Source organism: Artemia sp. Qi Xiang Cuo, chromosome 2 (genome assembly GCF_049724085.1).
Source record: "Artemia sp. Qi Xiang Cuo chromosome 2, ASM4972408v1, whole genome shotgun sequence".
Lineage (NCBI taxonomy): Eukaryota > Metazoa > Arthropoda > Branchiopoda > Anostraca > Artemiidae > Artemia > Artemia sp. Qi Xiang Cuo.
In genome coordinates this window covers 57,928,334-57,943,378 of record NC_142795.1, presented here as the reverse complement: position 1 = coordinate 57,943,378, position 15,045 = coordinate 57,928,334, and the positions used below count along the sequence as shown (strand labels likewise).

General features: G+C 35.0%; 1 protein-coding gene across 2 annotated transcripts in view; it reads right to left on the bottom strand.

The window, feature by feature from the left end:
* The window catches only part of LOC148955426 (tetratricopeptide repeat protein 37-like), a 105,454-nt gene extending 94,593 nt beyond the window's left edge, over nucleotides 1-10,861 (bottom strand). The window contains exon 1 of one of the 2 annotated variants that reach the window (XM_089108188.1): nucleotides 10,790-10,861. Coding sequence is in view for 1 of the 2 variants with exons in the window: in XM_089108187.1 (XP_088964313.1) it covers nucleotides 10,765-10,779 (15 nt within the window). In the remaining variant the exon portion in view is untranslated. Of the gene's footprint in view, nucleotides 1-10,764 lie in introns of both variants that reach the window. The other variant, XM_089108187.1, reaches the window with a different exon arrangement.
* Nucleotides 10,862-15,045: the final 4,184 nt, after the last annotated feature.

The window sequence follows — 15,045 nt, the reverse complement described above, 5'->3', positions numbered from 1 at the left end:
CATCAGTTCAAGATTTAATTTCACTGTTTTCAGTAAAGGGGAATTTGTTTTCAGTAAAGCGCTAATGATGCACTAGGGTTAACACTTTTACACTGCATGAAGGGGACAGAAGCCAAACTCATGTTTGTAGTGATTTTTGTTCGTTTTGAGTTTGGTTTGAAGTTTGCTATGATTGTTTATTTAATTTCTATTCGTTTTGGGTTTGATTTATTCTTTAATTGTAATCTCTGGTCGTTTTGGGTTTGAATTATTATAGGAAGTTATTTCTGCTGGTCTTAAGTTTAATATGGCTTTTTACTTTTCTTTGAAAAACATATTTTTCTGAAAGCGTTTTTTAATTAATTCCTAGATAAAGCTATAGACAAAACACTAAGTTTTGTTTTTCAAACTATCTGTTGATGATAAACAAGCTGTTGATGAAAATAAGATGTAAAAAATAAAGTGCAAACCAACAAAATCAGCAAACTATGTGTTTAGTACAGGGTTATAACCAGGCATTAGAATATGGCCATGTGTGGGAGAGGCGGGGGGGGGGGGGGGGGGAGGCATAAAGTTAAACTATAAAATACACAAAATGTCCAACAAATGAAAATGTTCTAAACGTAATAAAGTAAGACTTTTATTTTAACAGTGTTTAGGTCAGATGAGTACCAAAACTGAACTGATTCCCACACAGTAATTATCAATAACTGATGACAAAAATATGTCAATGTGATAGTGCTGATGAAACAAAACCTGCTAGTAAAACATATATTACCATTGTGCTGAGAAGCTTCTAAACAGATTCTCATTCCTTTTCTTAAGCATGCAAATGCATTTGGTTAAATATTAAAGAGAGCAGGGTAACAGCCTTGTTAATGCCCTTCTTTGTACTAAACACTACAATAGTAAAACTCTCACATATTTAAAATATTATCAGAGCTGCTTCAAGTTTGTATGCCTCCGAGCCCCCCCCCCTTCCAACCCCTGGATAGCCTATGGTCCAATGTTAGATACAAAAATTTGATGATTTTTGTTGCTATTTTTTTTTTCATAAATTGGTATTACTTGGCATTATGAACTAACTACCAACAAAAACTAATGCAAACCAACAGAAACAGCAAGCCTTTTACATACTGCCAAGAGCTATTTACAGGCATAAGGGCAGAAATGGGGGATTGGATGCAATTAGACTGAAAGTGACTCTGATAATAAAATAATAGCGATTTTCAGAAAGTGATGAAGAAAAAAATTTGCACAGTTCTAGATCATTTGCATTTTTCTAACTTAAGAAATAGCTGCATTAGGGCAATAAAACTTTCAAGAACAAATAAAGAGCCTAAATTGTGTGCAAAGAAGATTTTTCAAACTCCAACCTTCACTGCTTCTTCTAGGACTTAGAAAATCGCAGACGACTCAAGTCTATCTATACATATCTTAATCTTGAAAAAAATTTTCTTCAGGCTAATTTTAGTTTGATTATTCAGACTCTAGGCTTTGAAAACCCTATTCCAATGATTTGTGTAACATTTTAAGCCTTATCAGGATTTTTTTTTTGCAAACCAACAAAATCTGCAAACTAAGTGTTTAGTACAGGGTTATGACCAGGCATTAGAATATGGCCATGTGTGGGGGAGGAGGGGGGGGGGGGGGTGAGAGGTATAAAGTTAAACCAGAAAATATCCAAAAAGTCTAACAAATGAAAATGTTCTAAACGTAATGAAGTAAGAGTTTTATTTTAACAGTGTTTAGGTCAGATGAGTACCAAAACTGAACTGATTCCCACACCGTAATTATCAATAACTGATGACAAAAATATGTCAATGTGATAGTGCTGGTGAAACAAAACCTGCTAGTAAAACATATATTACCATTGTGCTGAGAAGCTTCTAAAAAGATTCTCATTCCTTTTCTTAAGCATGCAAATGGATTTGGTTAAATATTAAAAAGAGCAGGGTAAGTCTTGTCAATGCCCTTCTTTGTAATAAACACTACAATAGTAAAACTCTCACTTTATCACATTCAGAAAATTCATATTTAGAATATTATCAGAGCTGCTTCAAGTTTGTATGCCTCCGAGCCCCCCTCCCGTCTCCAACCCCTGGATAGCCTATGGTCCAATGTTAGATACAAAAATTTGATGATTTTTGTTGCTGTTTTTTTTTTTTTTTTCTTAAATTGGTATTACTTGGCATTATGAACTAACTATCAACAAAAACTAATGCAAACCAAGAGAACCAGCAAGCTTTTACATACAGCCAAGAGCTATTTATGGGCATAAGGGCAGAAAGGGGGGAGTGGATGCAATTAGACTGAAAGTGACATTTTCGTTTCAGAGTTCAGTGAGGTAACATCAAAATTGAATTGGATATTATTCCTGTCTGGATTTATTTTGGTGAGGTCATAATTTATTCCAAATTAGTTGATGACCTGAGTTAAGAGGATTAACTTTAAGAGGATTATAAAATGTAATCTACTGTGTTTTTAGTTTGACCTATATTTTGATATTTATTAACTCAGTATTTTTTTCTGAATTAATATTGAGACTTTTTAATTTGTGGTGAGTGCGATAGCCATGAAAAGCTCCGACGAAATACCTGAACTTGTATATTCTGCTTTTCTGAATTTTATTCAAAGCAATTTGCTAAGCAGAATTGAGGAGGATATTATCAAAAGACATGGTATGGAGTTTTTTGACGTGAATATAGTCAAAGAAGCTAAAAGTTTACTGTGGCAAATGAGTGCACCTGAATCGGATTGCCCAGTACGTAAGGGGAACAATGCCCTTTCTAATCATTTTAGTGACATTATTTTTCTGTTAAGATCTCTTGACAGTAGTGACACTTTTGCACCTATGTTTGTGATAAAGCGACCTACAGAGGGGCCATGTCTCCCTGCAAATGCTTATGCTTCTTTACTCTCTAAGTTTAATGAGTTACAATAAGTGGTTGCTGAAATGTCAGGGAAACTTGACAATTATCAGTTGAATTTTCCTCAACTTCCCAAAACTACCCCAGCAATTGACACTCATACGACAGGTATTGTCTCTAAAGTGCCTTCAGATCTGTCTGATCTGATTAAACGCAAATCTGTTCTCGATCAAATAGCTGGGCATGAATTAATTTGTAGTGTGAAACCTGTTAAAGACAGATGGTATGTCAATATTGATAAATCTGCAACTGAAGATTTTTGTACATCCGTTCAGCACTTTATTACCGGAGCAACAGTTAAAGTACGATCCAAGCGCTTTTTTGGGATTCTCAGAGGTTTCCCAGTTGATTTTGACCTTTCAGTTATTAAAAGATTGCAAGGTATTATAAGTGCGAATCGACTGGGCCAGACTATGTCAGTCAAGCTGGAATTTGAAGACTCCTTCACTCAGTCTGTTTATTTCAAAGAAGGTATTAAAGTGGCATATGAATTTTTTCGAATTCAATTATTTAAAGAAATAACTAAATGCTGCTTCAAATGCCGATCATACGATCACTTTCAAAGTGCTTGCACCAGCAATGTCCCGTAATGTGCCAGATGTGCTGGGCCACATATTTCTACTAAGGATAGTCCTTGTAGTGTTGCTCCGAAGTGTGCTAACTGTGGTAAAAATCATACTTCTTATAGCTTGTCCTGCCCTATATCTAAGGAACTAATGTCGCGCTCCCACTTTTTGCAATGACTTTGGAGTTTTCAATAATATCGTTTAATATTAATGGTACAAAGGATAAGGATTTCGTTATTGATGAGTTCTGCTATGATTTTGATTTGTTTTGTTTACAGGAGCATCTTCTTACAGACTCTAGTATTAACGTTTTGCGTCGTAGCCTTCATCATGATGTGTTTTTTACAACTGCCAGAGCCACAAGAGGCCGGTCATCCGGCGGACTAGATTGTGTTTTTAAGCACAATCCTAATTTGGTTTCGCCGGTGAGTTTTTACTCAGATGAGTTTTTTTTGGCTGTTCGTAAGGGCATTATAGTTTTCATTAATTATTATATGCCTTATGATGACCGTTCCTCTAGATCGATGGCTAGATTTGCTAAAGCCTGTAACACGTTGAAGTTTCTAGTGGATAATATTCTTTCTATTTCTCTAGATTTTATGATCATTGGTGACCTCAATACAGATATAAATAACTCATCAGTGAGATGTGATTTGTTGTTGGATTGCCTTCCATCCTATAATATTATACCCAAAACTCATCCGTATTCTTATATTCACCATTCAGGCAGTAAGAGCAATATTGACCACATTATTTGCTCACCTAGTATTATTACATCAATAGTGTTTGTACATGCTGAAGAACAAGACTTAGACCATCTCCCTATCTCACTTACTCTTACGCTGAATTTAAACTCTGCTAGTTTCTGCAAAGTACCCCAGTCTTAAAAATGGTTTGAAAAAAGTAATTGGAAGTAAGCTGATGTTCCTCTTTATGCGTTTACACTAACAAGGCTGCTGTCTGCTATACGAGTTCCCTATCATCTGCTTCAGAGCCCTATACACGGGAATTGCAAAAAGGACCTGAATTGCTATTATAATCAAATAATTAAATGTTTAAAAGATGCAGAGGCAGTTGCAGTGCCGCTGCAACGTGTTAGACGTGGTACACAAAAACCTATCTGGTCTTTAGATCCTAATTTAAAAACTTTGAAAAATAAAGCTAAGTTTTGGTTAAAAGTTTGGAATGAATGTGATAGACCTCCCTGTGGTATTGTTTCTGACCTTAAGCGTAAGACCCACAGGGAATATAAAAAATATCTTAAGTCTATGCGTTATCGTGGTATGGATTTTCCAGTGTCAAAGAGAGAATGGCGAAAAGTTATTAATTCTGAGTCGATTAGAAGTGATGTACCAAATAGTGATTGTCTTTCTGCATCTGCTAGGCATGACCATTACTCGTCTATTTTTTCTAATGTTAATTACCGTGTGCATTCTTTGTGTTCTCATTCTCTTTCTGCTATTTTTAGTACCCCTCTATCTCAGCGTCTCTGTGTTCCTATTTCTCTTTCATCTGTAATTGAAGCAATTAAGAAACTTAAATCAGATAATGTTGATAATGATGGTATATCTAGATTTCACCTTTTATTAGATTGCTCCCCCTTATTAACCATATACACCTACTTCTCCAGATGTGTATTTGTACTTCTAGTGTACAGGAGAGTTTTTTGTGTGGTACTGTCTCTTCAATTTTAAAGAAGGGGAATTCTCCTTTTATTTGCTCTTCTTACCAACCTATTACTGTCTCTTGCACTTTTAGTAAAGTTCTTGAGCATGTTTTAATACCTTTTGTGACTAATAATGTGCTTGAGAGAGATAACCAGTTTGGATTTAAGCCGGGAGTAGGTTTTCAACACGCACATCATGTATTATCTTCTTTGCTCCTTGAAAATTCTTCTAAGGGAAGGAGTATATATTTTTGTACTTTAGATCTTTCAAAAGCTTTTGATAGTGTATGTCATAGTCAGCTTTTTTCTGCTCTTCGTGGTTACGGTGTCAATCTATCGGTTATTTTGCTTCTTTGGTACTGGTACTCTAATTCTTTTCTTCGGCTGAAATCTCTGCCTGCATCTAATATTAAATTGAAAAGAGGTTTAAGGCAAGGTGGAGTTTTATCTCCGACCCTTTTTAATTTGTGTATTTCAGGAGTTCTGGCAAAGATTTCGGCTACCTATCTCTCCGGTTTTTCTGATGTTTCCTACCTGCCTTACGCTGATGATCTGCTTCTTATAAGCCGTACTAAAACTGGTTTATCTAACATGGTTTCTTGTGTTGCTTCTTCTTTTTCAGACATAGGTCTTTCTCTTAATGTAGATAAATGTAAATTTTTTTCTTTTAATAATATTTCTAGTACTTCCCTTCGTTGTAGTGGCTTTACTATCCCTCTCGTAGATTCTCTTCGATGGCTCGGTATTTCTATTACTAATAGTCTCCCAAGCTTGCACCAGCGACAATTTCAGATATTAATAAGAAAATTTATTTAGGATATTCTAAGATTGTTGCCAATAGAGGTAAATATAATAAACTCGCGTTAGCCAAGCTCTACTCAACTTTTTGTGACCATTCAATTCTTTTTGCTTCTGGAATTTTCCTCCTTCTGAAGAAAACTGAGTTAAAAAGAATCCGGATTAATTATTTTAGATTTTGTAAATTTTTGTTATTTCTTCCACCTTGGACCAAAAACCAAGTAGTTATTTATAAATTTCTTGTTCCTAATATTACTGAAAAACTGGAAGCACTACACAGAAAACTTTCAAATACTGCTTGTATCCGTTTTTCTCCGCACCATCACCTTATCAGGTTTTTTCAGTCCTAAGTTATTTTTCTTTTATTTGTTTAGTTGTTTTTCTATGTTTGGTCATTCTACAATTTAGATTTGTAAAGATTGTTTAAAAATCAAATAATTTTAATTTTTTGTAAGGCTTTTTTTTTTTTTAATTTTTTAAGTTTTTTTTTGTTTTTTTTTTCCTCTTGTCGCCCTCCTTCAAATTTATTTTTTTTTTTTTTTTTTGCTCTCGTTTCTTTTAAATTATTATTTTTTAAACTTTAATTTTGTAATTTTTTATTTATATATTGTCTTTTGTCACATTTTTTGTGTTTTTCCCCGTGATAATCCACGAATTGTACCTCTGTATAGTGTGGGTTAAAAATAAATAATAATAATAATAATAATAATAAATTAATAGCAATTTACAGAAAGTGATGAAAGGATTATCAGGATTTTTTTTTTAGTTCAAGACATATTTTTGAAGATTCTTCAAAACCTTAGGCCTAAAGATTAAGATAAGGATGAAAAAAACTTCCCTTGAGCCTTGCATGGGCTGTAGATCTACTTGTGAATTTCTTAAAGCACAAAGGTATTCGAAGTTCATCAAAGGTCCCCTTTCATGGAGAAAGGGGTGGAGATGGATACTTTAAAAAACCTTCTTGCAGCATGGTTTATGTCAAGGAAACATTCTTAAAAGTCCCATTCATGTAACTCAACTACTTTTCAAAATAGCAAAAAGCTTCTCATACAAGAATTTGTCAAAAATATTCTTAGGCAATCTTGGTGTAAGATTCTAGTAAAATATTATAATAATAAATTAATACCATCCAATTCTCTATTCAACACTCTTTCCTAAAATAATAGGCACTTCCAATGACAATTAAATCCCTTACTCCCTCTAATGCCTGAATATAGCATTAACCTATATTCAAAAGTTTGCTGTTTTTTCTGCTTTGCATTATTTTTTCTACTCTTTTTTCATCAGCAGGTGGTTCATCACACTAATTAAAAAAAAACAATACTAGCTAGCTTTTTGTACATAGCCTAGGGCTAAAGTAGTCCACCTTTGTCTAACTGGATCACTGTCCATCAGACACTATCTTATCAGTGTTCTATATAGTGAAGCATCTTTTTCGGCTATTTTTCCAATTTAAAGAGAAGTGATAATTATGTGTTTATTTTTCCTAATTTCAGAACTTAACAGGCTTTTATTTATAAAACATCAATGAAGAACCCTGTCTGAAGAGAACACTGAAAATGAAGATTTTACAAGTCCAGAATTTTAGTTCACTGATGACATTTAGTCTGGGAAAATTTAACTTATATGATAGCATTTCAAGTGCAATCTTGTAAATCTCCAAGTTTCTCAATGCACGAATTTTGAATTTGTATATATTTCTTGAATCTTATTACAACTTAAATCAAACCTACTTATGTAACTAAAGTCAAAAACCTGCTTCTTGACTCAATCCATTTGAAAGCTTTAAGGCCCTCTGGACCTGTAGTAGGGTATGTAGAAAGATACCATACCATCCAATTTAAAATCCAATGCTAATTTGATATCACATAGTATCTATTCTATATGCATGGATATATTAAAACCAAATCTGACAAACTTATCAGTTTATAAATATTTTCACAGGTGGATATTCATTGGATGAATGAGACTAATTACAAATAGTGACTGTTCAATAAAACTAGTCAGAAACAAGTCAAATTACATATGGCATTTGAGCAAAAAAAAAAGAATCAGAAAATAAAAAAATATATATAAAATTAATTCAATGCCTTTTCAAAACATAATTATCACCACTATCACAATTGCAACACACACCCCCCCTCCCTTAACAGGGTTAGATATAGAATAGGCTATATGCAAATGTTTGATGATTTTGTAGGTTTGCATTATTTTTCTGCTTAATTCTCATTAACAGATGGTCCATAAAACATTGAATTAGTTTGCTCATTTCACTTATTAAATAAATAAAAGAAAGAAGTTTTTTCAACTGAAAGTTAGCAGTAACATTATAACTTATAATAAACAGAAATTATTTTTGTATATGAAAGAGGTTGACCCATCCTCAATACCTTGCTCTGTATGCTAAAATTTTTTTGGAACTGTTAAAAAAGCTTATTATTCTAATTAAGCAACCCTTGTGTTTCAGCAGTCATTCTTAACTAATTGGTCCAAAAAGTCAAACTTTTGTGTAAAGAACAAGGTATTAAGAATGGAGCAACCTCCCTCATATACAATAATAATTTCTGTTTATTTTGAGCTTGAATGATACTCCTAACTTTCAGTTGAAAAAACTTGTTTCTTTAGTTTATTTAATAAGTGAAATGACCAAACTAATTCATGCTTTTTGGACCCCTTATATACACAATCATTTCTGTTTGTTTTTAGTTTTAATGTTACTCATCACTTTCAGTTCTGGGAACTTGTTTTTTTTACTTAATTTCTGATAATTTTTTTAAATTATGCCAAGATATCCAGCTCCCCCTCCATGGAAAGATCCTCCCACATAAAATGTTTGATTTATCTTCTAGTTCAAAATAAAAGCACTAAATCCCATCACCCAATATCCCAAAATATTTTCTAAACCCTTTGCTTCTGTCTTGTTCAAGTGTCAAATTAAATTTACCACAATACAACTCTATGTGAAAATATGCCAAAATCTGGCCAACCCCTAGTGCCTACAGAATCCAGTTCTTCCAATCTGTAACTTGATAAATTGTCTCTTTGTGAAATTGCAATTGCCAACAGAGCTTTAGAATTGAAATGAAACTAGAGATCTTTTGTGCATGCCTCTGCTTTTTAAAAGGTATCTGTTTTTTTATAAACCTAAGTTATATACTTTCTGAAATTTGTATTTATAAACTAGCTGTATTAGAGGTAAACTAACTTAATGTTTAGTCTTGTGAATTGATACTTGGGTATGCTTAGGTTATATTTATCTTTCAAGTTTGGAGTAGTGGGTTCTGGGTGCTAAAGTATGGTAATTATGAATTTGAGTGATGGGCCTTAAACTATTGTTGGTCTCTACAGAAGGAGACATGTTTAAAGAATGGAGAGACATTTTTGCATTACTTGCTTTTACATATTTTTTATGGTTAAAGTTGTATTTGTGACAACAGAGCCTAGGAATTGAAATGGAACTAGAGATCTTTTGTGTATGCCTATGGTATCTGAATTTTACAAACCAAAGTTTTAATACCCCCCCCCCCTAATCTGCAAATATATGCTATGAATTGGTATATATAGGGGCGGGGGCATCCTGAGGCGCATTTTATTGAGGGGGCAATCTTCATAAATTTTACTAAATTGCTACCTGATTTATACAGAATTTTCTGCAGAAATCAAGAATTTGTTCTAAATTTTGGCCGATTTGCAAAATTACTGCCAAAATTTTTGCCATCAGTGAAAATTTTACCAAATGCCAAAAATTTGGGGGGAGGGGGGCAGCAGGCCCTTCCCCCCTCCTCCCTTGGGAAGCTCCAGTATGTGGGGGTAAAGTCCATTTTGATGCAAATGCATGTTAAATTTGGATTCAGGATACAATCCTGACCATATAGGTAAGTTCATTTATTAGCTACCAGAATAGTCCATTATATAAACATTACCCTGAAATTCTTACTTTGTAGCCTAATGTGTGGCATTTTTTATTAGCCTAATCAGATTATCCCATTTCTTTCATTATTATTTACATTCTTAGCTTATTTAAAATAGAATATTTTTTTTCCAATACTCAATCAGGCATTCAGACTAAACTTGACATCTTTGAGTCTGCACAACAGATAGGCCTACCCATTTTATGACCAATCAAACAATGGAAACAACAAAGATAGTATTATAGCTATTTACCAGTCTATTAGGTTAGAGGGAGGGGTGTATCGTCAGGGTAACAGCTATTATATTGAAAATAAATTCTAGTTTAGCTACTTTTTGCTATCTTGGAAAGGGGTTAGGGTAGGAAAACAAAACTTTCATGGATGGGTCTACAGACTGAAATATGTTCTGGGAAGGAATTTTGAAGTACTTACCTCTATCCTTCTCTCTCTAGAGGACAGTTACATTCAAAAATATTTGTGTTAAGAAATTGAAACCATGCAAAACAGATCTTCTACTTAAATGAATCAAAGAAAACTGTTTCCAGCTACACAACTTAACTCAATTTCAATTTATCAGGTTTCAAAGATCTGCAAATACATTTTCTAAATTTAGAAAAAGAAACATCAATATGTGTTCTCTCAAATAACAGGAATTGTAGTTTCAGAACTAAAACAAAAGAAAAGGAAACTGATAACTGAAAATTAAGGTAAAATGTTGTTCTGTCAAAATTTTATAGGTATACAACTGTCAAATAGACAAATCTCCTAGACTTAGAAATCAGAAGGGGGTTAACATGGAATCTTGGTAATACCTTCCCAGAGTGGCCTATGTTTTTGGCCTGGATTCATTACTGAAAGATTCATTTTCCTGACCTAGCCCCTTTCCAAGATAGCAAAGAGTGCTAGAATTTTACCAAAATTGTTAACATTTTGACTAACTTCGGAAGGCACTTCTCGCAAAATGGTTATCTAGCGTTTTTTCTTCAAAAACTGTCAAGTCTTAAGATTTAAAATTGAAACAGACAGCACAATTTTAAAACTTACTCTGTTTATTGCCATCTATAATTAGATGATATTTGTCGGTAATACTATTACTACTACTAACAACTCACAGCAGCACCAAGCCGCCTGCGGCCAACACAGCTACCCACGCTCCTCCTCCACCCCAATCTATTCAAAGCCTCCATTTTTACACCCGCCCACGTAGTTCCCATCTCCTTTAAATCTTTCTTTATGACGTCCTTCCACCCCAGACAGGGACGACCTGCTTTCCGTTTAGCCCTAGACGGTTGGCCGAAAAGAACTATCTTCGGCAATCTGTCATCTTTCATCCGTACAAAGTGCCCTAGCCACCTCGAACTTTCTTTCATTATAGCCCTAGAGAGCAGTATTGAACCATCTTTTTCGTATAGCCTATTGTTTGAAATACGGTCAGTCAGCCGGGTACCCAAAACAATCCTTAAGCAATTTCTCTGGAAAAAATCTAGCAAATCTTCATCCGCTTTTCGGAGCGTCCATGCTTCAGAGCCATATTTGACCACTGTCATCACTGTAGCTTCTAATATTCTAATCTTGGTTTGCAGACTTATCTTCCTATTCTTCCAGAATTTTTTTTAACCGTGAAAAAACGCCCTGAGCCTTGACTATTCTGCTTTTAACATCTTCACTGCTCCCACCATCTTTACTAATAATGCTACCGAGGTAAGTGAAGCTGTCCACCTGATCAATCTTTTCATTATCCAACGTCACCTTTTCCTCTTCACTTATTCCTAGCCTTAGTGACTTGGTCTTCCTAACATTAATTTTCAGACCAATTCTAGCACCCTGAACTCGCAAAACCTCTAAAACTTCATTCATTTTGCTCACACTTTCATCTAGGATGCTTAAATCATCAGCATAATCCAAGTCCAGGAAACTATTTTCTCCCCATTTGATTCCGTGGTCTCCCATTGCCTTTCCTGTGGTCCTTAAAACAAAGTCCATCAAAATAATCCATATAAAGGGGGATTGAACACAGCCCTGCTTAACTCCTGATTTAATACTATACCAGCTGCTAACCTCATTTCCTACCTTAACCGCAGCAGTGTTATTCTCGTAAATAGCACTAATCACTTTAATGTATTTGTCTGGTATACCATACGAGGATAAAACCTTTACTAAAACTCTTCTATCAACATAATCGAAAGCTTGCTCATAATCTATAAAACTGAGGACCAAAGGTGTTTTAAAACTCAGACGCTTCTCGATTATTAGCCTAAGAGTGAAAATTTGGTCGACACATCCTCTACCTTTTTTAAACCGCACTGTTCTTCTCTTAAAACTTTGTCTATGGCATCTCTCAGTCTAAAAAGTATCATATTACTAAGTAATTTATTACCTACAGAAACCAGGCTAATGCCTCTATAATTACCACACTCACTTTTATCACCTTTCTTATAAAGTGGTTTAATTAAGGTTTTCCTAAAATCGCTAGGTACTTTCCCTTTTTCAAAAATCATATTCATAATCTTCAGTAACTTATTTCTAACCTTCATAACCACCATATTTATGAAACTCATTTACCACCCAATCAGCACCTGGAGCCTTATTATTTTTCTGTCCTTTTAGTACTGTCGCTAATTTCTCCTCACAAAACAAATCTTCCTTCACATCCAAGGTATCACAAACTTTTTCATTTTCTTCTATATTTTTTCCTGCAACTCTATCTCGGTTAAGCAAATTCTCAAAATGTTCGACCAATCTCTCTTTAGTTTTTTCCTTATCACTAATTACGACCCCATTCCTATCTTTAACTGGACCAAGTCCGGATTGACTACTCCCTCTCAATTTGTTAACATGCAAGTATATTATTTTACTATTATGCCGTCTAGCTGCGTCTTCCAGATCCTCGGCATTTTTACCCATTATCTCCACTTTACACCTACTTAGTCCGCATTTTAATGCTTTTTTCTCTTTCTTTTAATTCCTTTTGTTTTCTCATGATTTATCACCCACATAATTCTTGTGTATGTCCCTTCTCCTTTCTATTAAACATAAAGCATTTTCACTAATATTCTTAGCTGCAGTCCTAGCTTTCTTCCCTAATACACCTTCAGCAACTTTACAAATTATTTTTCTAAATTTATTCCAACCATCTTCCACATTTTTAAATTTTAAACTCTCAAGTTTAGTATTCAACTGTTCCTGGAAACTTTCTCTCAAATTCTCATGCTGGAATCTACCAACATCATAACTTCCTGGGAGGTAGTTACCCTTCCAATATTTCAGCTTTAAGTTAACCCTTGATGCTACTAGATGGTGATCTTTACTTTTGAAATCAATAACGGCACTCCTATATACCCTAGTATCTTGTATTGATCCTGTCAGTCTTCGGTTTACTATAAAATAATCAATAAGGTTTGCTGCCTTACTGTCACGTGAATACCATGTTAACTTATGAGCCATTTTATGACCAAACACCGTATTGGTTATATTTAGATTGTTATACCTACAAAATTGCAAAAGTTTGTATCCATTGCTGTTTTCTTTTCCTACAGCAAATTTACCTAGGCTGGGATAACATCTATCCCTATGTCTACCAACCTGGGTGTTAAAATCTCCCAGTATTAACATCATATTTCTACCTGGGACCCTGTCTATTTGCTCCTGTAGCTGTAAGTAAAATTTATCTGAGTCACTAGTATCTCGGTCAGTCGGTTCTACAGGGGCGTATACTACTATAACTGATACCCTGAACTTTCTAGTCATAAAATAAGCAATTAGTATTTATTCATCATGAGCCCTACTTCCTGTCTATGTACTCCATCCTCCTTGCCTGAGTAAACAAATTCTATATCACCTAATTTCATGCTTCCTATCCCTGGGATATGAGCTTCTGAAACTCCTAATAAATCCAGTTCGGATCGTCTGAATTCGTCCGTCAAAATTTCGATACGATAGTTATTTTTTAATGTCGTAATACTCCAAGTTCCTATTTTCATGTTCTTTAAATCATTGAAATTATTTTCGCCTCAGGACAAGCAATGATCCCGGATACCAGTACAGGACAGGGATCACATATCTTCTCAAGTCTACACCGAAGTGCTTAAGCCGGCTTAGAGCCAGACAGCAAGAAGTCCCTGGGACCTCCATGAACGGAAGCTTTGTGCAATCCTGGGCCCATCTTTGTCACAACAAGGTTTTCAGCACTTGGCGATGCTCCTCTATCAACAAGAGTCGAAATCCTGCACCGACAGTCTAAAACCTATTACCTCCGACTCATTATAAATTCATGCCTACAAATTTTATGCTACTACGGAGAGGCAGCCCATAATAGATAAATTAGCTAGGAAGAGGTATTTCAGCCCGAAGACGCCCATCAAAACATACCAAGCCCAGAGGAATTGTTCATTAGTCAGAATCCCGTGCGAATACTGTGTCGATTACTAGGCTATAATTTCCACGAGGGGCGCCACTCCTCAAGTGGGAATAGAGTTGACCGCAAGGTCCCTAGTCTGACAGGTACCCCGAAAAGGTCTAGGCAGCCCTTTGCAGAGGCCGTTGTCTATAGATCCAGATCTTACGCCCTACCTCAGTTGTCCTCCTATAGAGGATCCTCCCGCGATGGTGTTCTGCATCACTATGCAATTTAACCCATTACTGGGAGAAGGTTTGCAACTCATGGGGCTTGTGGACAAACCAGTGGGCCCTTTTGAATGTATATTTGAGGGGCCTTCTTCCTCCTCGGCCTGTATTTATGACCCCGGGCGAGGGTGCCCCAGTTTATATTACGGACCCCCAGGGACAAGGTCCCCCTTGGTCCGTGTCTCCTATGGAGGTACCCCACATATCTGTAGAGCGTTCCCCTTTCGCCACCTGGGGACGCGCTGAATGGCATAGTGGAGGCCAGGAACATAAAAATGAAATTAATTAAAAATATTATGTTTCCTTTAAACATGGAAAAGGGTATAGTCTTCTGTATGACTTTTAAACATCAAATTATTATAGAGAAGTATGAACAAAGTTATACAGAAGGCTTTTTGGTTTTCTTATTTAATATAACTCAACATTAGCTTGTAAAACTAACGTCTAGCTGAATCTATTGATTTACTTCAACATTAGCTTGTAAAACTAATGTGAAACTAATGTCTAGCCTGTTTTATTTATTTACTTCAACATTAGCTTGTGAAATTAATATAAAAACTAATGTAAAACTA